Source organism: Callorhinus ursinus, unplaced genomic scaffold (assembly GCF_003265705.2).
Source record: "Callorhinus ursinus isolate GAN/ISIS: 27379988/994484 unplaced genomic scaffold, GSC_fseal_2.0 scaffold8, whole genome shotgun sequence".
NCBI classification, from domain to species: Eukaryota; Metazoa; Chordata; class Mammalia; order Carnivora; family Otariidae; genus Callorhinus; species Callorhinus ursinus.
The window spans coordinates 37,371,032-37,391,735 of NW_027397070.1; the positions used below are offsets into that span (position 1 = coordinate 37,371,032).

At 37.5% G+C, this 20,704-nt stretch overlaps 1 protein-coding gene across 3 annotated transcripts in view; it reads left to right on the plus strand.

Moving 5' to 3' along the window:
* SYNE2 (spectrin repeat containing nuclear envelope protein 2) overlaps window positions 1-20,704 on the plus strand; it is a 314,602-nt gene that overhangs the window by 151,782 nt on the left and 142,116 nt on the right. For all 3 annotated transcript variants that reach the window (XM_073895326.1, XM_073895325.1, XM_073895327.1), the window contains exons 45-48: window positions 2,504-2,845; window positions 14,456-14,611; window positions 15,494-15,759; window positions 17,008-19,108. In XM_073895326.1, the coding sequence (XP_073751427.1) occupies window positions 2,504-2,845; window positions 14,456-14,611; window positions 15,494-15,759; window positions 17,008-19,108 (2,865 nt within the window). The remainder of the gene's footprint in view (window positions 1-2,503; window positions 2,846-14,455; window positions 14,612-15,493; window positions 15,760-17,007; window positions 19,109-20,704) is intronic.

A 20,704-nucleotide genomic window follows, 5' to 3' on the forward strand; every position in this document is an offset into this window, starting at 1 on the left:
TAATTACAGTGAACAAATCATTGTCTTTGATCAGAAATCCAGTTACTGTTCAGGTGACTAAGATAATTAAGGTTCTGACTAGTCATGAAAAATGGGAATGTCCTTTTTTAGTGACCACATCCATTTATAATTTGAACATTTCCCTGCACTCCGGACCCTCAGAGACCGTTCTACCCATGACCAGTCTGTACCTCCTGGAGATCTTTGATTCAAAGATCAAAGTGATTCCAGGAGATACTGGGAAGTCAAAGAATGTACCTGACACCACAGGACCAGGGGGAAATACTTCAGTTTTGCATTCTTTATTGGGGTAGACGGGAAGTGTATAATTTTTACCTTATTACTTTTCGTACTCATGGTCTAAATTAGAGCTCTCTCCAGATGTAGGGCTTCCAAAAATCCTCTCCCTCACTCCAGCAGCACCTAGCCTCTTGCGGTGAGGATCACAGCTCTTGATCCACACCCACAAAACACATCCCTTGGATTCTCACTCTTTGCCTAGCCAACAGTAAGCAGGCCTGGGAGGTGTCTTCTAGAAGAGAACGAAGTAAAGCATTTTCTTAGCTACTTCTTTGATAGCTCCTTAATTGGAGATTTCATGGGGTGAGACTCAGAGCAGCACTGCTGGCCTGAGTGTGGGAATTCTTCATCTCTTTCTTTTTTCTTTAAGTTTTTAAATTTATTTAAGTAATCTCTACACCCCATGCGGGGCTCGAACGCCCATGCGCATGCTCTTCCGACAGAGCCAGCCAGACGCCCCCTCGCCTCTTTCTTTTAGGGGCCTGGGAATCAAGCAAGCCTTCTCCTCCATGGCCTGACATTGTGACAGGCTACCTCCCTTTTTAACAGCAATCATTTGACAGATGTTGAGGGCTCATCATGTCCAAGGCACTGTTTGGGTGCCATGGATGACTAAGAAAAGTGTTAGGTAGGAGCCCAGCTCAGTCTTCTCCAGAAAAATTAACATAGAACCTCTGTTATAGGTAGAAGGAATCTCAGAGGCCATCAAGTTCGGATCCCTCATTTTGTATGTGATAAGCTGGGTTCTGGAGAGAAAAGGGACAAGATCCCCCGGGTGAAATGACAGAGTAGGGGCTACGGCTCAGGTCTTCTGACCCCACTAGACGTCTCTACTTGGATGTTGTACACTTATTTGTCATTCAGTGTGTCCAGAAAATAGCTCATCAACTTCCCTTTCTCCATCTCCCAGCTCCATACCAGTAGGCCTGCTTTTTCTTCTCTGTTCTCTGGCTCTGAATATTTCTACCATCTCTCTGGGCTTCAGTCAGAAACCTGTTATATCCATCCTTTCCCAGACTCCATGTCTGGAATATCTCTACGATTTGTTCCTTCCCCAGGACCCTCCATTATTGCCTCTTCAGAGCAGGCGCTCCCCTCACACACCCCTGCATTGACTTCCGAATGGGCTGTCTGCCTGTACTTGCCACCTACCCTCTCCGTGATGACGTCCCCGTGGCTGCACCCGGGTCTTTCTAAAATGCAGTCTGGAACTCCCTTCTTCCAGCTTAATATGTGTCAGTGACCTGTGCAGATTTGTTAGCATAGATCTTTTCACATTCTATTACAATTGTCTGTTTACTTCTGTGTCTCTCTCACTAGACTATAGGAACCTGACTCGACTGTGTTTTCCTCATCTATGTAACTTTGAAACCTGTTGTAGTAGGGGTGCCTGGCTGGCTCAGTTGGTGGAGCATGTGACTCTTGATCTCAGGGTTGTGAGTTTGAGCCCCACGTTGGGTAGAGAGATTACTTAGGAAATTTTTAAAAATTAAAAAAAAAAACCTATTGTAATATTTGCTACTAGTTGAATGAATAAACGAATTCTGTGTAGTCTATTAGGATAATGACTGATAAATACTATATAGTTCACCTAGTAACTTTAAGGCTTATTCTATTTCAACAGTAACATTAGTAGCTAGTATAGTACCTCAAATTCCTTTTGAGTCTTGAGTTCTCAAATCAGCCTGATTTGTTCATGCATTATGTAAATATTGATTGAATTCTTGCTATATTTCAGATATTGCATTAGATAGATTGATTTAAGCTTTACTCTGAATTGTAAATATTAATACTAGATTCATGTGGGTGCATTCTAAATGATTCTTTTATTTTCACTGCTTTGCACAAAGTAGGCACTTACTGTTTAGTATTTTGATTGTGTAAAAAGGCTGTATCTTGAACAAAATATATACTTAACAAATACGTGTTGATTGCCTCCTATGTCCCAGGAACTGTGTTGTGAGAATTTTCTTTGCTGCTGCTTATAAACTTTTAGTGTCTTATAAAATCTGTTGGAGATTTTGATCTGGGATGGCACATTAGTTTAAATTTTGCCCAAAGTTTCTTCTTTGTGATATGAATTGGTAAATTTATTATACTTTCCACTAGTGGAGCAGAATACTCTGTGATTTACAAAAGTCAATTAACTATTGTGACCATTGAATGGAGATACTTTTTGTGACAATCTTTTCTCCACTTACAGGAACTAGAGAATAGACTCCATTTACAAGATGGCACATTAGAGAAGATTTTAGCTTTAGCAAAATCCATCAAGCAAAATACATCTTCAGTGGGACAGAAGATTATTAAAGATGATATAAAATCACTTAAGTGTAAACAAAAGGATTTGGAAAACAGACTTGAATCTGCTAAGCAGGAGACAGAAAATTGTCTCAATAGCATTCTCAAATCAAAACGCTCAACAGAACAGAAAGAAAAGTTTACTCTGCCAGGCAGAGAGAAGGAGGTCACTTCTGATGTGCAGGAGTCCACTCAGGACTCAGCTGCACTGGAAAAGTTTGGGGAAGACCGGGAAATAAACAAGGTAAGTGCTTGTGATTGCATCTCTAAGACATTGTGTCTGAGAATGAAGAGGTGTTGGGCTCTGAAAAGAGGGTGGTGAATCAAGCCTTCTGATTTCATAATTAAACCCTCAATGCGCTGGCTATTTATGATGCCCACTTGTAAAAAGAGCCCTTAGAAAACTAAAACTGTCCAAGATTCAGTGGTGAAATATTACTGTTTAGTCTGTTAAAATGTCAGTCATCAGTTTAGGTTGATTATTCTCTCTGATATGTAATCAGATACAGTTTCTTGGGTCAAGAGCACAAAGGCAAATTAGAAAAGGCAAAAGAAAAGAAAGTGTGTTCTACCCATTTTCTGAGAAAAAAAATCCCAAGAGTCCCCCCCATTTTTTTGTCGATTTTATAATGAAATCAGAGACTGTTTGAAAGGGTAGGTTCCTTTCTTTTTCTTCTCATGTTAACCCTATACTGCGAATGCATTTTTAAATGTCGTCAGATCATTTGGTATGAGAACACCAACATTCAGGCTCCTAATTTTCCCTGGGGTGAAGAAAGAAGAATGTTGTTTTGTTTTCATTCTGACCGACCAAATGGGTACATTTTCCTATGGCTCTTAAAATTCTTTCTCACAGGTTAGAGATGGAAATGGAAAAGGCACAAAGAACCATCCAGTAAACCGCATTTGGAAGGGTCTTTTTGTTAGGCAGCCTCTCACATTCCAGGGTCCAGTGGGACAAAAGCAAAGGCTAGACCATTCAGGTGTGTGTTCTCATCGGCTTTTTATGGAGCACGTGATCAAGAGCAATGAAAAGAATGTGCATTTCTGTTGTCTTCTTAAAACAGAAATGCATGGGGGTGCCTGGGTGACTCGGTCAGTTAGGCATCTAACTTTGGCTCGCGTCTTGACCTCTGGGTCCTGGGATCAAGTCCCGCATCGGGCTCCCTGCTCAGCGGGGAGTCTGCTTCTCCCTCTCTCTCTGCCCGTCCCCCTGCTCATGCTCTCTTTTTCTCTCTCCTTCTCTCTCTCAAATAGATAAGTAAAATCTTAAAAAAACAAAACAGAAATGCATAGAAGATTATAGGTACCAGATAGCATTCTCTAGAAATGTGTAAAACCAGGTTAAACGCCAACGGAGCATCTGTCTGGCCATGAGAAGACTTATCAATCCCACAAACAGTGTTAGATATTGCTAAGGAGAATGTCCTAAAGAATGAAGGGCCCATGCATGTGACTCCTGAGCTGTCTGTATAAAAGAAACTTAACAGTATTAAACAGCAGCAGATAAGTAAAAAAGAAAAAAAATACCCGAGTGCTTTCTATCCTAATACATGACGTTGCTAAAGGGAGTTGCTTAATAACTTTTAAAATTAGCTTCCCAGACCCATTTTGGCTCTGAGCCCCCAAAATTCATTAGAGTATATTGAAAACTAAATAAAGGTCATAACCCAATAATAAGAGTTTTTATAATTTATTAAGCTTTTACTTGATCTTGAATGATGATTTATTTATAATTTATGATACTTCATTAAAATATTTTTTCTGTTGAATCACATAAGACAAATATATTGTAATATAATTTTTATTTAATTTGTGATGCCTTGTGTAATGGTCAAAAGACTCATGTGTTTGTGAAGGAGGAGATAAGCTACTTTTAAAGCTAAAAAAATGATAGAGGTACTTAAGTCTTCAAATTATTTTTACAGGTCTGGGGTAGAGGAAGGTGGTTTTAAATCTCTAGCCATATTTTTACTCTTTTGTGACATGATCTTTTTTTCTTTTCTGCATCTGTGCTTTTGTTTACTCTGAGTACTAGCTGTATCTACTTTTTTTTCTATATAATAATATTATTCTATGTAAGACCAAGAACAATTTTAATGTTGAACAGCTAGTAAAAGTGATCAAAACATGCATAGACACGTATAAGACACAAATGTAAAGACTTAAGCAGGAGTTTCTAAATAACGTTAAAGCACAATTTACTGAACTATAAGTCTGGTTATAGTCTGAAGAGTGACAGTGAAAATAAGCACTTAATTCATTAAAAATATTTATTGAGGGGGCGCCTGGGTGGCTCAGTCGTTAAGCATCTGCCTTTGGCTCAGGTCATGATCCCAGGGTCCTGGGATCAAGCCCCGCTTCAGGCTCCCTGCTCAGTGGGAAGCCTGCTTCTCCCTCTCCTACTCCCCCAGCTTGTGTTCCCTCTCTCGCTGTGTCTCTATCTGTCAAATAAATAAATAAAATGTTTAAAATACACATATATTTATTGAGGCCTCTTCTGTGCTAGTCATTCTGCTAGAATATGGGCATCCATTATCATGGTTTAAAATCTAACATTATGGGCGCCTGGGTGGCTCAGTCGGTTAAGCGTCTGCCTTTGGCTTAAGTCATGATCCCAGGGTCCTGGGATGGAGTCCCAAGTCAGGCTCCCTGCTCAGCGGGGAGTCTGCTTCTCTCTGCCCCTCCTCCCTGCTTGTGTACTCTCTTGCTCGCTTGCTCTCTCTCTCAAATAAATAAATAAAATCTTTAAAAAAATTTTAAAAAATCTAACACTAATTAAATATCTAATTAATGGGCATTTCACATGCCTTTTTGGACTCTAGAGGGGCTTTTATCAGATTATTTAAAATCACCTCCAGAATTTTTAGGAAGTTTTTATTTTCTTCTACTTTTTTCTTTAGTAAATTTCATTTGATCTTAGAGTTTTGTTGAAAGTATGATTGCACTTTTCAAAAACTGCCATTATAGCATGTATATATTTCAATCCATTGCCAAGAATTTCATTTTAGATTAAATGTAGGCGCTAACTTAGATCTGGACCCTTGGCTGACTTTTTCTTTAATAACAAAATATTAAGGCAAACCTGGAGGCAAAAGAAATTACAGCATGTAGACTGAAGGATATAGGTGCTTATGATCTAACATCATACTAGATATTTTTATAGAAGTGAATTTCTAAGAGTTTTTAAATATGAAAGGCAGAACTGCCTTCCACCTCCCCTTCCTATATGGGTGAAGTGAAATAACAAATTAGGATGTAGTAAAAAGTGAAGACTGACTAAGCTCTTCATATTTGAGGTGTCTGTAAAGGGAAATGATAAAGAGGAAAAAAAGGAAAGTAATACATTTGTAGTTTGTTATTATTTAAAAACTCATAAAGCAACATTACAAATTAACTGGTATTAAAGACTCTTGCCCCCTCCTTCCCCAGTGTCAACCCTACATGATGTAATTACTCCTAAAAAAATTTTTGTCCTTCTTTGAATTCCTTGTCATTAGGTATAATTGTTAATAGGTCTGATTTGTTTTTTGTTCTTTTCAAAAATTTCTGAGCATTTATCATTTCAATATTTAAGAAGGCATTCATAAAGAAATTCTGGAAAATAGATGGTCACAGATACAGGCAAAACATGTAAAGTGTCCAGCTGTGGGTGAGTGACCAGAAACACAATGGAGTCAGTACTAGAATGAGAAGGAAAACCACTTACTGGATAAAGAGCTTTCAGTCCTGGGGTAAATGGTGTCTATTTTTGGTGCTGTTTATCCTGATAATTCAGTAAAAAAAAAATTTTGTTAATAGAACACATAGTTGGGCCACATGCCAACTCTGTCTTGGAAGTGTACTACTTTGCTCTTTTTGACCTGTATACAAATCTTGCTTCTTACTCTAGAGGTATTTTTCATAATCCAAGATTAATTCCTTTACAAGACAAATGACTTACATAGTGTACATGGTGTTGACATCTGTGAGTGGCATACATTTGAGAACATGTTCCCAAGTCCTGAAATCTTATAGGCTGAGGGACCTTAGAAACTTTCTAGGCTAACCTTTGTGTTTCAGGTGAGGGAACTGAAGTCAGAGATGTTAATTGGCCAAGTTTGTACTCCAGTAGCACTGGGACTAGAACCTGCATACTCTCTACCCAGCCTGATGCGTGGTGGCTTACTCCCATCATTTTCTTGAATGTGTTTGTTATGTGGGTTGTTAATTGAGGCCTAATATCCTAATGTACTGTCTGACCTCAGTGGACCCCTTATTGAGTTCTTGGGCCTATTTTGAACCTTCTCTACTCTCAAAAAACCCAGCCAAAGCCTGGTGCTAGCATTCCTAGGAGGTGTCTGGCCAAAAAGAGTTAGATTGGCAGATCCCCAGTTTCTACTCTACTTTATAACCCACAGATGATTCATCTTAACAAGCAAAAACTAAATAAAATTCTTTTATTTTTTGTCTAATATGAATTCATCTGCACATCCATTCAGTAAAATTTTATTGAGCAGACAATGAGGGACAATGGTGAGCACAGATAGACATGGTCTCTATTCTCATTGAGCTAGTCTAGAGGAGGAGGCATACATTAATCAACTAATGAACTAATGAGAGCCTGATTACAGGAACTACATGAAGGAATGCATTTCCATTATAGTCTGTAGTAAAGGAATCTGACCTGAACTGTAGTCAGAGAGAGTTTCTCTAAGGAAACAACATTTGAATGGAGCCCTGAAGGGTGGGTTGGAGTTAACAGAGCTCAGGGCTGGATGTTGGGAGGATTTTTGACAGAGGAAGCAGAATTTCTTCTTGTGGTGGGAGAGAGCATGAGGAGTTAGAAAGGGTGAAAGAGGGGGTGGAGGACAGTGAAGAGTGACAGAGTGGAGGCCTGAGAGGTAGGCGAGGCTGGCTGAGTCACAGGTGCCTTACAAGTCATGTTAACATTGTAAACATTATGCTCATACAAAGAGGCAGCCGCTGAGACTCTGTGGATCTGCCTTTCGGTTTGCTGATGTATGTTTATCTTTGAATTGTTTTTCACTGCTTCATATTGGAATGCTTTAGAGAAGAAAGAAATATATCTGCTAGGCTTGTATGATACTGTCTCACTGTTGGCAGGTTACAGGTGATAGATTTAGGCTTCTCCCTGTCCCAGAATTATTACAGCCATGGGGCCACTGTTCCTGAACGGGGGGGTGGGGGGGGGAATAGCGAAGCTTGTGCCCAGCTTCTTTCTGTTGGCTATGCTTATTTGTTTGCTAAGCCAGATACAGTACTCCATTATGTAAAGCCCATTGTTTTAAATGTCAATGTAGAAGGTTTACTTTGTGGATTAAGGCACATACAGACGAAAATATCATGGCCCTGGGGAATGCCTGGGTGGCTCAGTCGTTAAGCGTCTGCCTTCAGCTCAGATCGTGATCCCAGAGTCCTGGGATAGAGCCCTACATTGGGCTCCCTGCTCTGCGGAAAGCCTGCTGCTCCCTCTTCCACTCCCCCTGCTTGTGTTCCCTCTCTTGCCGTGTCTCTCTCTGTCAAATAAATAAATAAAATCTTTAAAAAAAAAAAAAAAGAAAAGGAAATATCACGGCCCTGCCCTTTAGGAGAGTTGATGATATTCTTTCTTTCACTTCCTATTTCTTTTTCCAAACAGGCCAAACTCTAAGGAAAGATATGTGGTTGAAAACAGTTAACATTTCTTTAAAAATTCAACATAGCTGGCGATATAACTCAGCCAGTCTTTTGACAGAATGGTCATTTTCCACTTTAAATTTATTAACTTAAAAAAAATGCTCAGAGGCTCAATATGTATATTTATTACACTGTTTAAAAGTTATACTTTCGGGGGTGCCTGGGTGTCTCAGTTGGTTAAGTGCCTGTCTTTGGCTCAGGTCCTGATCCCAAGGTCCTGGGATTGAGCCCCGCATCAGGTTCCCTGCTCAGCGGGGAACATGCTTCTCCCTCTCCCTCTGCCCCTCCCCCACTCATGTTTTCTCTCTCTCTCTCTCTCTCAAATAAAAAGGTAGCCTTTTTCAAAAGTTATACCTTTGTATAAGTTTATGCTAATTAAAAAAAACTTTTTTAAGAGAAATTCCAGGAGTAGTGGGGAAGGGAAAGAATCAGATGTTCGGGGGCTTAGAGGTCATAAGGACTCATGAGAGGCCATGTATTGGAGTGGATACTCCATGATAGACACAGGCCCTTGAAAAGCTTGTACCCTGGGAGAAAGGTAGACCAGAAAAATCACTAAACCCAGAGAAGGGACTAGGACTAAAGGTAGGAAGAAAAGGTCTCCCATGAAATCTAAATTAAACCTATATCTCAAACAAGTTTAGGGTACAAATCTATACTACTTGCATTATGTAGTAGCTCAAATCAAGAAATGAACGTTAAAATCAGTCTCTATGTCTTTCATCTCTCTATATACCAACCAACCTATCTCCTTGGGATACTTGGAAGAAGCAAGCACAAATCCACACAAAGGGGTCACTTCTATCAGTTAGGCCAAAGGAATTCCCGCAGTGAAATTAAAAAGAAAAAAGTCTGATATTGAGTTAGTGTCAATCAATCAGTCAATCAATGATGAGCACAAAGGAACAGTCCACCATAGGGAAGAGGCCTCATTACTACAAATGAGAGGAACTACTACATTAAGAAAGTGAGATAATGCAATAGTCTGGAATATATTATACAATAATATGCTTAAAATGATTAGTGACATAAAAGATGGATTGGAAATCATAAGGACAGAATAAAATACTTTGAGAAAAAGTAAAATTTGAGAAAGAATCATATGGAACTTCAATAAATAAAAAATTAGTTACTGAAATTAAGATTGCTCTGGCCAGGTTAAGCAGCAAACTTGACCCAGGTTGAAGAGAATTAGTTATCTAAAATATATGACTGAGAAAATTACCCATAATCCAACACAGAGCTGGAAAGAGATGGAAAATAGGAAAGAAAGTTTAAGAGACCCAGAAGATGTACTGAGATGCTCTAACATAAGCCTGATAGGAGTTCTAGGAGGAAAGAATAGAGAGAATGGAGGAAAAGCAAGCCTGGGAATTTCCAGAATTGAGGGAAAATATGAATCCTCAGTTTCAGAAAGTACAGAGATCCTTGAACAGGCTACACAATAAATCACTAAAGCCAAAAAGAAGTATCTCAAAGGCAACCAGACTAAAAATAATTATGTTGACAACAGATTTCTCAACACTGAAAGAACGCAGTGTAGTAGCATCTGCACAGGGCTGGGAGAAAGATGGTTATTAACCTGCATTTCGATACCCAGTTGAACTTTCATTCTGGAGTGAGGCAAAACACTTAAATTTTTCTGACGAAGACTGAATTTATCTATCACAAAACTCACACAGAAGCATATTACAGAAGAACTTAAATGTAAAGAATAAAATGTTAAAATCTTTGCAAGAAAACATAAAGAATATATTTATGATGTCAGAGTATAGAAAACGTTCTTAAACAGGCCCTGAAAACAGAATCCAAAACAGGAAATGTTTGATATATTTGACTGCATTAAAACATTAAACTCTTGTTCAACAAAAGACATCACATATAAAGTTTAAAGACAATCTACTGGAAGATAATAATTGCAATGAATAAAACTATTAGGAGATTAGTATCCAGAGTATGAAAATAAACAACAAAAATCACAAATCAACCCAGTAAAAAATAGACAACAGAGATGCAAAAGTAATTCATAGAAGTTAAGACTCATATGGCCAATGAGCATGAGAGTAGCTCAGTCTTTTTTTCTTTTTAAGTATAATTGACATACAATATCCTCCACATTCTCACCAACACTTGTTAATATTTGCCTTTTTAATAATAGTCAATCTGACAGGTGTAAGGTGATATCTCGTGTTTTTTTAAATTTAGTTTTAGTTAAATTCAGTTAATTAACATATAGTGTATTATTTATTTCAGAGGTAGAGTTCAGTGATTCATCAGTTGTATATAACACCCAGTGCTCATCACATCACGTGCCCTCCTTAATGCCCATCACCCACTTACCCCTTCCCCCTACCCACTTCCCCTCCAGCAACCCTCTAGTTTGTTCCCTAGAGTTAAGAGTCTCTTATGGTTTGTCTCCCTCTCTGATTTCATCTTATTTTATTTTTTCCTCCCTTCCCCTATAATCCTCTGTTTTGCTTCTTAAATTCCACATATGAGTGAAATCATATGTGGATAATTGTCTTTCTCTGATTGACTTATTTCGCTTAGCATAATACCTTCCCGTTCGTCCACATCGTTGCAAAGATTTCATTTTTTTTTGATGGTTAAGTAATATCATTGTGATTTTGATTTGCATTTCCCTGATGATTAGTGATGGTGAATATCTTTCATGTGCCTGTTGGCCATCTGTATGTCTTCTTTGGAAAAGAATGTGTATTCAAGTCCTCTGCCCATTTTTTAATCAGTTTTTTTTAATAATAAATTGTGTAAGTTCCTTGTATATTTTGGCTGTTAACCTGGTATCAGGTATATGACTTGCAAATATCTTCTCCCATTCAGTTGGTTGCCTTTTTGTCTTGTTGATGGTTTCATTTGCTGTGCGAAAGCTTTTTAGTTTGACGTAGTCCCATTTGTTTTAGTTTTTGTTGCCTTTGCCTGAGGAGACTGGTCCAAAAAAATATTGCTAAGACCTATGTCAAAGAGCTTACTGCTTGGACGCCTGGGTGGCTCAGTTGGTTGAGCGACAGCCTTCAGCTCAGGTCATGATCCTGGAGTCCCAGGATTGAGTCCCACAGCAGGCTCCCTGCTCAGTGGGGAGTCTGCTTCTCCCTCCGACCCTCCCCCGTCTCATGCTGTTTCTCTCTCAAATAAATAAATAAAATCTTAAAAAAAAAAAAAGAGCTTACTGCTCGTTTTCTTCTAGGAGAGTAGCTCAGTCTTTGTAGCAGCCAGAGAAATCCATTAAAACGATAATATCAATTTCACATCCATTATATTGGGAGAAATTAAAGTCTTTTAGCACCAGATATCAGAGAAGATTAGGGAAAATATGAATTCTTTTACCATGCGGGTGGGAGTAAAAACTGTAATTCAGTTTGGAGAACAAATCGACAACTCTCTATTGATGATCAAAAGGAATAATTTTAGTTCTAGAAAATATCCCAAAGAAACTCACACAAATGTGCAAAAGGGCCTACACAAGGGTGTTTATCAGACCAATATCTCTAATAAGATAAACTGGAAACAATATTATGTTCACAGTAGCCTGACAGATAAATAAGTCATGTTCATGCAGACAGGAGAACAGTATACAAAGCTAAAATGACTGTACCGTATTTATATCTGTCACCATGAATAAACCCCAAAACCTACTGCTGAGTGGAAAAAAAACCTCCAACAAATTATAAAATGATAATACATGATTCCAGTTTTATAGGAATTAAAATACATAAAACAATACTGTATGAATACTAATATATGTAGTAAAAGTATAAAAATGCATGTGTGGGGCGCCTGGCTGATTCAGTTGGAAGAGCGTGTGCCTCTTAATCTCGGGTCATGAGTTTGAGCCCCATGTTGGGAGTAGAGATTACTTAAGTGAATAAATATATTTTTTTAAATGTATGCATATATTTTAGAATAGTGTTTATTTCTGAGGAGGAAGAGATGAAAGAGGGATGAACATTGAATTTTAAATTATAGTTATGATATGGGAAATTACATTACTTATATCTGTATCATTAATATTATTTTATTATTTCATTTATAGCATATGTTAATATTATAAATAAATTAATATATACTATAATACTATTATAAGCATAATGTTATAAATACATACTAATTATTTATAATATTTTATTAATAGTTTAATATCATTAATAACTAGGTTACATTTTGTTCTTCTAACTCTGTTTGAAATATCATATATTTAAAATAAAATCATTCAAATGAGCCTGCAAAATCAAAATAAAATATAGTTAAGGGGTAATGAGCAAAGGATGACTGCTGCCAAAGAATCTTTCCAGGAGCCAATCAGGACCTTGAGTCTGTGTTCCAACCTCTCTGGCATGAGCAAGGGAATGTTACCTTTTAAATTTGAAATGTTCGTTTGAGGGACTCTGTTGGATTTTCTGCCAAGGTAGAAACATGGCTTTTGGAGTTGGTAAACAAGTGGTGTTTTGGGGTGATTTCAGGTTTTTCAGAATGCTCTCTCTGACTACGAAAGGCAGATTACAAGTGGCAAATTGTTGCTAGTCCTCAAATCACTGGTTTATGGGATTAGACCTAGGGCTCTGAGTTCTTAGTAGATGATTAATAGTAAGTAAAGTCTTCCTAGGGTCTAATATCTCTGGCTTTACCTCAGGCACTCTTATTCTGCAGGTGGATTTGGGGGGTACTGTAAGGAACAATAACCATCTAGTGGGAGGCTGACATCCACCCCGTGTGATTGTGACTCCTCACAAGGAACACCCATAGGCTGATGGAGCCTGTGGTGTGGCACCTCTCTCTTTTCCTTCACAGCCTTCCTGGATCCTTCCTCCTGAGATGCTGTCTTCCCTGTAGATTTTTAACTATAGTTTTGCATGAATAAATTGTTGGGAATGGAGGAAATGTATAAGATCATTTTAATCATTTGTAGCCTTTCAAAGAAGTGACTTGTGCTGAGTGCCAACTATGTCAAAACCAATAACACGGCTCAGGTGAATTTTCTTACCAGTTAGGTTTGGTGAAGCTCCAGACATATACACGTCCATACATCTGTTTTATTTAATCTTTTTTTTTTTTTAAGATTTTATTTATTTGACAGAGAGAGACACAGCGAGAGAGGGAACACAAGCTCGGAGAGTGAGAGAGGGAGAAGCAGGCTTTCCGCCGAGCAGGGAGCCCGATATGGGGCTCGAACCCAGGACCCTGGGATCATGACCTGAGCCGAAGGCAGACGCTTAACGACTGGGCCACCCAGGCGCCCCTGTTTTATTTAATCTTTTAACTTTAGGGTAGTTTTACATTGATGGAAAAGTTGCAGAGATAGTACAGAAAGTTGTCATGTATCTCTTACCCAGTTTCCGTTATCGTTAACATTCTGCATTGCTATCCAGGTAGTATTTTTACAACAACAGTTTCTACCTTATTGGGGGAGGTGGACACATCTTATTCATAGACTTGATACAGACCTTACTGACATGAAAGTATATGACAAAATCAAATGGTATTTCATTTATAAAGTAACGGGAAAATAAAAACTAATGCTTTAGCAAAATAATGGGAATCTTTTAAAATTTTGGACATGGCACCTGGTATATGTTCGTGCTCAACAAATATTTGTCCAAAGAATGAATCAATGAATGATGCAGGCGCATCTCTTTGTACCCTATGAGAAAGTCAAGTTCTTGTAACTTTCAGAAAAGTTCATACTACTACATATATAACCTGCCGTACCCAGCTTGGAGTTCTTCCTATGAACTGGTGTAAGGCATAATTCATTCTTAATACCATGAAATCCTGGTGTTTCTGCCATCTGTCCACTTAAACTACCAATAGGTAACATTGAATGCCTGTTATTTGCTCTGCCCTCTGCATCACAGTGAATACTAAGCATAAACTTCGGAACTTTTGTTTTTTCCATATCTGTTTTCTTTCTTAAGACTAGATTATGCCTCACAATATAATCAGAGATCCTATACTATCTTGCCAGGAAAGGGTTTTTTTGGTGGGATACCAATAAAAGCAATTAAATATTGTGTGGAAAAATCATCTTTGATAGTGCCCAAAGATACTTTTGGAAAGTCTTTAAGTAAATAGAAGGAACTGGAATGTTTTCACCAAGAGAAAGAAAAATTATTTATTTGTAAGGTAGACTGTTCAGCAATTAATCTTTTTATGTTTTCAGAATTCAGCTGTGGAAGTGGTTTTGTCAAAACAACTTTCTCTGGATGTTCAAGAAAGCATGAAAAACACTGAAGATGAGCATAAAGTCAATGAGCTGCAAAATCAACCTTTAGAATTAGATGTTATGTTAAGAAATGAACAATTAAAAGAGATAGAGGTATGGAAACAAGAAAAACACTGACAACATGATTGCATCATTTATCCAGTACAATACAATATATTTTAATTACCAGAAACTTGCTTGCACAGAATGAAAAGTCTTATTTAACCTTTGCCTGATGATCAATTTGGTAACTATATAATTATGTACTAATCAGTAAGTTGTATAAATCTTTCCACTTAAAAAGTGGAAGAGTTTAATGAACATTAGTCTTTTTCTTAAAGTCCCTAAAAACTTACTTATTCAGTAACAAAATTTGGAAATTCTGACTTATCATTCCTCTTCTTAGTCAGATGTATTCTTCAGATTCTGACAAATTTACTTTTCCTAATTATCAACATTATGGGGTACTCCTTTGTTTTTACAGCTGTGCTTACATAGCTGTGTTTATATATTTATGTATTTATAGCTATATAATCTAAAAGTCCAATACATGGCCATGTTTTTAAAAAAATGACCCCTACACTTCTAGCTGAGTTTACATAACTGTAAACATATATTTAAAATGGAAAAGAGGGGTGATGTATGTGAATAATAAAAATAAGATATATATATATAAAGGATATATATAAATGGAGTGTATAGAAATCTAGGACAACCTAAAAAAATAAGATAAATCTTCCTTTAGACATTGCAGAACCTTTTAACACAATAGGGAGATCTAATTGCTATTAAATGCTAGACCCATTGTGAGTTTCAGTCTAGATTTTAACAAGATTCTAGCGGAAAAAAAGCTTTAAAATATCAGCACCTTAGTTTCTCTGTGTGCAAATGAAATATTTAAGCCTATTTTTGGGATAGAATGTGTTATTGGAAAGAAAAAAAGTAATGAGTAAATGAATGAGTATATATTTACTGATTTCCTTGACTTGTTTTTAGGAATTATATGCCCAGTTGGAAGCAAAGAAAACAGCCATTGAACCACTAGAACAGACTGAGTATCTCAATAAAGCAGACTCAAGTGCCTTGGTTCTTCACAATACAGGACATTCTGTGCACCACTTGGACAGTCTGCTTCAGGCACTTATTACTTTGAAGAAAAATAAAGAAAGCCAATATTATCTCCTTAACGATTTTCAGGAACACCTTGCCTCAGTTGAATCCTCAGTGAAAGCCTTGTTGACAGAGAAGGAAAGTCTAAAAGTGTAAGTATAAGAATTTAGGACTTGTGGGGTACCTGGGTGGCTCAGTTGGTTGAACACCTGGCTCTTGGTTTTAGCTCAGGTCATGATCTCAGGGTCCTGGGATCCAGTCTGCATCAGGCTCTATACTTAGCAGGGAATCTGTGTCTGCTTCAGGATTTCTCTCCCTCTGTCCCCTGCTCCACCTCCCCTCCCCCCCCACCTCCGCTCTCTCTCTCTCTCTCTAAAATAAATAAATAAATCTTAAAAAAAAAAAAAAAGAATTTAGGACTTGCTTTCTTTTTATTCAGGCATGGGCTGCACTACCATAGACAGGCCCCGAGTTTTAAGAATTTATACTATGAAAGGATATTATGATTTTAATACTACAGTATGAAATTAATTCCATACAGAAGCCATTGAAGAAAATTGTCAGTTTCATGCAATAAATTTTATATAATTTGTATTGATTTTACAATTAAATTATGCTCATTTTACAAATAATTTATTTAACAATTAATTCACACTAAATTCTGCCAAATAGATTTAGATGCTATGGAATTCAGCGCTCTTTTTTTCAAGAGTTTATCCTAAACTGTGGGGGTGGAAAGAAATATTCTATGTATACAGTTGGTTAGTATCCACATAATTGGTTTAAATAGTTTGCAACATACTCAATATATATCTATCCTAATGATTTCTTTTTACATATATATACTCCTTTTGGCTTTGAAAATAATAGCAAATGGTTGCAGATATAGCCTTATTGTGTAAACACTTTCCCACTATTACAAAGGTTGATTTTATAGCTTTGCCTTAATGGAGTTTACTTTCAGTGATCTCCCTTTGAGGAAACAATTTTATACTCAAAAGATTATCCGGGTGATTATACCCTCTTAGTCATAATTGTTGGTAAAATGATAATGACGTGGTTGGATGTTGTGGTGATTTCTTAGTCCTCGACTCAGCTTCGTGCAAATTCTTTACAGTTCAGAGTCCTTTTACAGACACTGTTCCCTTTCACTCTTCACTCCTTCCCTGTGGTTCCACATTTTTATGAAACATATTTTATAGGTGAGCTTTCTACACTGTCATATACCAGTGAGAGCCACACTAAACAAGATTCTGATTTTTAAGGACAGAGGGCTCTTAGAGACAACCTAATCTTCTCTTCTGTGAATTCAAAGAAGAATTCATTTCTTCTAATGACCTCTCACCTCATGTTGATATATAATAAATATTAACAAGCTCCATCTGTTTTTCTGTTTCTAGGGGACCACTGGATAGTGCAGCCTATCTGGACAAAATTAAAACATTCCTGGCATCAGTCGAAAAAGAGAAAGGTTCTTTAAGCAAGATGAAAATCAAGTGGGAAAATTTATCAAACTGTCTGACCGACATGGATAAGAAGTTGCTCGAAAGCCAGATCAAGCAACTTGCACATAGTTGGGAACAAGTGAAACGACTGACTCAAAAGAAGTATTCTCAGCAAGCAGCAGAACATGAGGCATTTACACTTCTCGTGAGCAAGATCCAAGACCTGGGCATTGCTCTGCAGCAGCAGCAGCAGTGTCTACAGTTAGGGTTGAACTCTCCAGAAGAAGAGGAGGGAAGTGCAAGCACAGTTGCCTTGGCCACTGAGCTCCGGACCATTAAGCATCGATTTTCCGTTTTAAAGGGGCAAGCTGAATTTCAGATGAAGAGGATCTGGGGAGAAAAAGAAAAGAGTACTTTGGAAGATGCAATGGAGAACTTGCAGAAGCAATTAGAAGCCTTGGAGCCATTAAACATCCAGGTGGAAAATCAATTCCAGAAGGGCGAAATAAGGAACAAGATGAGAGAGATTCTCCTGTGGGTCAAGAATCTGCTAGGTGAACTCACTCCCGCCACTTCCCTTCTCCCAGATGACATTCTTTCACAGATCAGAAAATGCAAGGTGACCCATGATGGCATCCTGGGTAAGCAGCAGGCCGTGGAGTCATTGGTTGAAGAGGTCAAAAATAATATTCCTAACCTTTCAGCAGATGAGAGCCACGATTTAAATCACCTCCTACAGGACTTCCAGAATCAATACCAAATGCTAATTTTAAAATCGACTGAAAGATCACAGCAATTAGAATTTAAATTGGAAGAAAGAAACAGATTTATTGCAGTCATAGAGAAGGTGCAACTTTCGCTTCAAGAAAACGAAGCACTGATAATTCCCAAGATGAAAACAGCCTCCACAGAAACTGAACTGGAACAGGAGCAGGTCACTTTGACGAGTTCTCAGAAGGCATTGCAAGAAGCGCAGAATGTAATCGCAGCCCACTTTCAGGAACAAACAAACCTCTGTAAGGATCTGAGTGTGTTTGAAAGATTATTTCTGGATGACCAACTGAAAAATCTTAAGACTAGAGCCAACAGAATGCAAAGATTCATTCAAAGTAAATGTGATGAAGTAGAACACAAGATACATTTTTACAGAGAATTCCGTGAAAAAGCATCTGTGCTTCAGAAGGAGGTTGACCATATACAGCACAGCGAACTGCTCCTAAATCAAGAAATGAATGAAGATGTTAAAGAGGAACTCTACAGTCTTAAAGACCGAATCACTGGTATTCAGTCTAGTATCCTGCAGGTACTGAAATTCAAAGAAGTGTTTGACTCTGTAGGACTAAACTGGGATTGTTCCCAGCTTGACCAATTACAAGCCCTAGTATTTGAAAAAGAAAAGGAACTTGAGGAAAAAATTAAGCAGTTGGACACATTTGTGGCAGAACATGGCAAATACCAAGCATCACTAAGTAAACTGAGGGCTATGGATTTGCAAATTAAGAAAAGGGCTGAAGCAGTATTAGGAATGCCCCATATGTCACCAGAAAGCAATTTGCTCAGTGCTCAAATTTTGAAGCGGAGACTTGAGAAAGCTATGTGCTTGTGTCAAGAGATAATAGAGAAATTAAATGAAAGTAAGGCCTTTGATGACTCATTCAAAGAGAAAGAAATACTCCAAATAAAGCTGTATGCAGAAGAAAATGACAAGTTACACAAGATCCTCCAAAATGGAGTACTGAAATCCCAACCGAAAGAAATGGGTGAAAAGAATTTTCAGGACAAACTGGAAAATTCCTTATATGTTTTGAATCAGGTAAAGTCTCAGGTAGAGCAGCCTTTACTTATAAATTTGGACATTGAACATATTCAAAATGAAAAGGAGAATTGCGAAGTGTTCCAAGAGCAAGTTCAGGTGGAAATGGATAGCATGAAAGCTGTGACCCTTATTGAGAAGCAAAGAGAGGAAAATTCTCCTGATGCTTGTGATGTGGAGACAAAATTGCGGGACATTGAAGATCTTCATGTGCAGCTTAATACAAGCATTGGTTTGCGCACGGTAAGTTTTTTTCTTAATTAGGCAGTTAATGCATTTCTTGTATTTCATGATCTTAGGTTTTACTCTAGTTAGTATGTGTGCTTCTTGAGAAGTTATAGGTTCTACATGAACATTCCCCATAGAATAGCCATTTTAAAAACTTGCTGTGGGCCAACTTACGATCCCAACTCATTCTATATCTAACTACGGTCAGTGCCTTAGAGATGGGAAAGAGGAGTGTGACACCTTTAGTTCTGCCCCTTGTAGCCTCTGTTGAGCTCATACAAAATTTGGGTTTTGTTTGTTTTTTTAGAAATAGTGAGGCATAAGAGAAGAAATAGGGTGTAGTGAAAAGAACATAACAATAATAACTCCACATCTCTTTAGGACTTTCAGTGTCTAGGCGCTGTACTGAATACTTTGTTTTTAATCCTCACAGCAACTCTGTGAGGTGGGTGCTATTATGAGCCCCATTTTAAAATAAGGAAATTTAAGTTCAGGAACATCAACCATTTTCTTAGCTCTTACAGCAGTAACAGAACCAGGATTTGCATCAAGATCTGTCTGATTTTAGAGCAGGGGTCATTAAATGAAGGCTCAGGGGCCAAATCTGCCCACAGTGCCTGATTTTGTAAATAAAGTTTTATTGGATGATGGCCATGCTTACTTCTTTAGAGAATGTCTACGGCTGCTTTCCTGCTTGCTACACCAGCAGGGTTGAGTAGTTGTGATAGCCCAGATGGCATGCAAAGCCTAAAATACTTAGTCTGCCCCTTTACAGGAAAAGTTTGTTGACCTCTGTTATAGAATGACTCCAACATACTCCCTCCTTTTCCACAATAATAGGATAGACAGCTTAGGCATTATTGGAACACTTGTACCTAATATAATGCCTTTCACTGTGTTTTCAGAATTGTTGCATTAAATTTATAGAATGGGGGAATCAACTCCCTTCTTTAATTCAAAGAATTATTAGATAATATTTTTGAAATATTTTAATAGGTTTAAGTGCTATAAATATAAAGTCATATTATGAATCCTAATATCCTTAAAATTGGTACTTAACCAGTTCTTTATATTGGTACTTAACAAATGTTGAATTTGTTCAACATTTGTTGAACAATAGAGAAGTAAATTCAGTTCTTCTCTACCTGATTTTAATATAGTTTCCAGAAACAATGACATAAATCTCCAAAATAATAAGATTAGAGCTGGACTGGAAGTTATTTATTTCAACTATTTGTTATTTCAGTAAGAAGACTAAGGTCTGGAGACATTAGGTAATGTGCTCAAAACTAAAGTTAGTAGCAGAATCATTTCTTTAAAAACACAAGATGTGGGGTACCTGGGTGGCTTAGTTGGTTAAGTGTTTGACTCTTGATCTTAGCTCAGGTCTTGATCTCAGGGTCGTGAGTTTGAGTCCCATCTTGGGTGTAGAGATTACTTAAAATAAATGAATAAAGTTTTAAAAAAATAAAAATAAAAACACAAGAAATGTTTTTTGTGTGTGTGTTTTCTTTTAATTCCCCCCAACAAATATTCGTTAAAGTTATATACATTTAATATATTCCGTTGTTTTATTTAATTCATAGTGTAATGTAAGAGTTCTAGAACAGG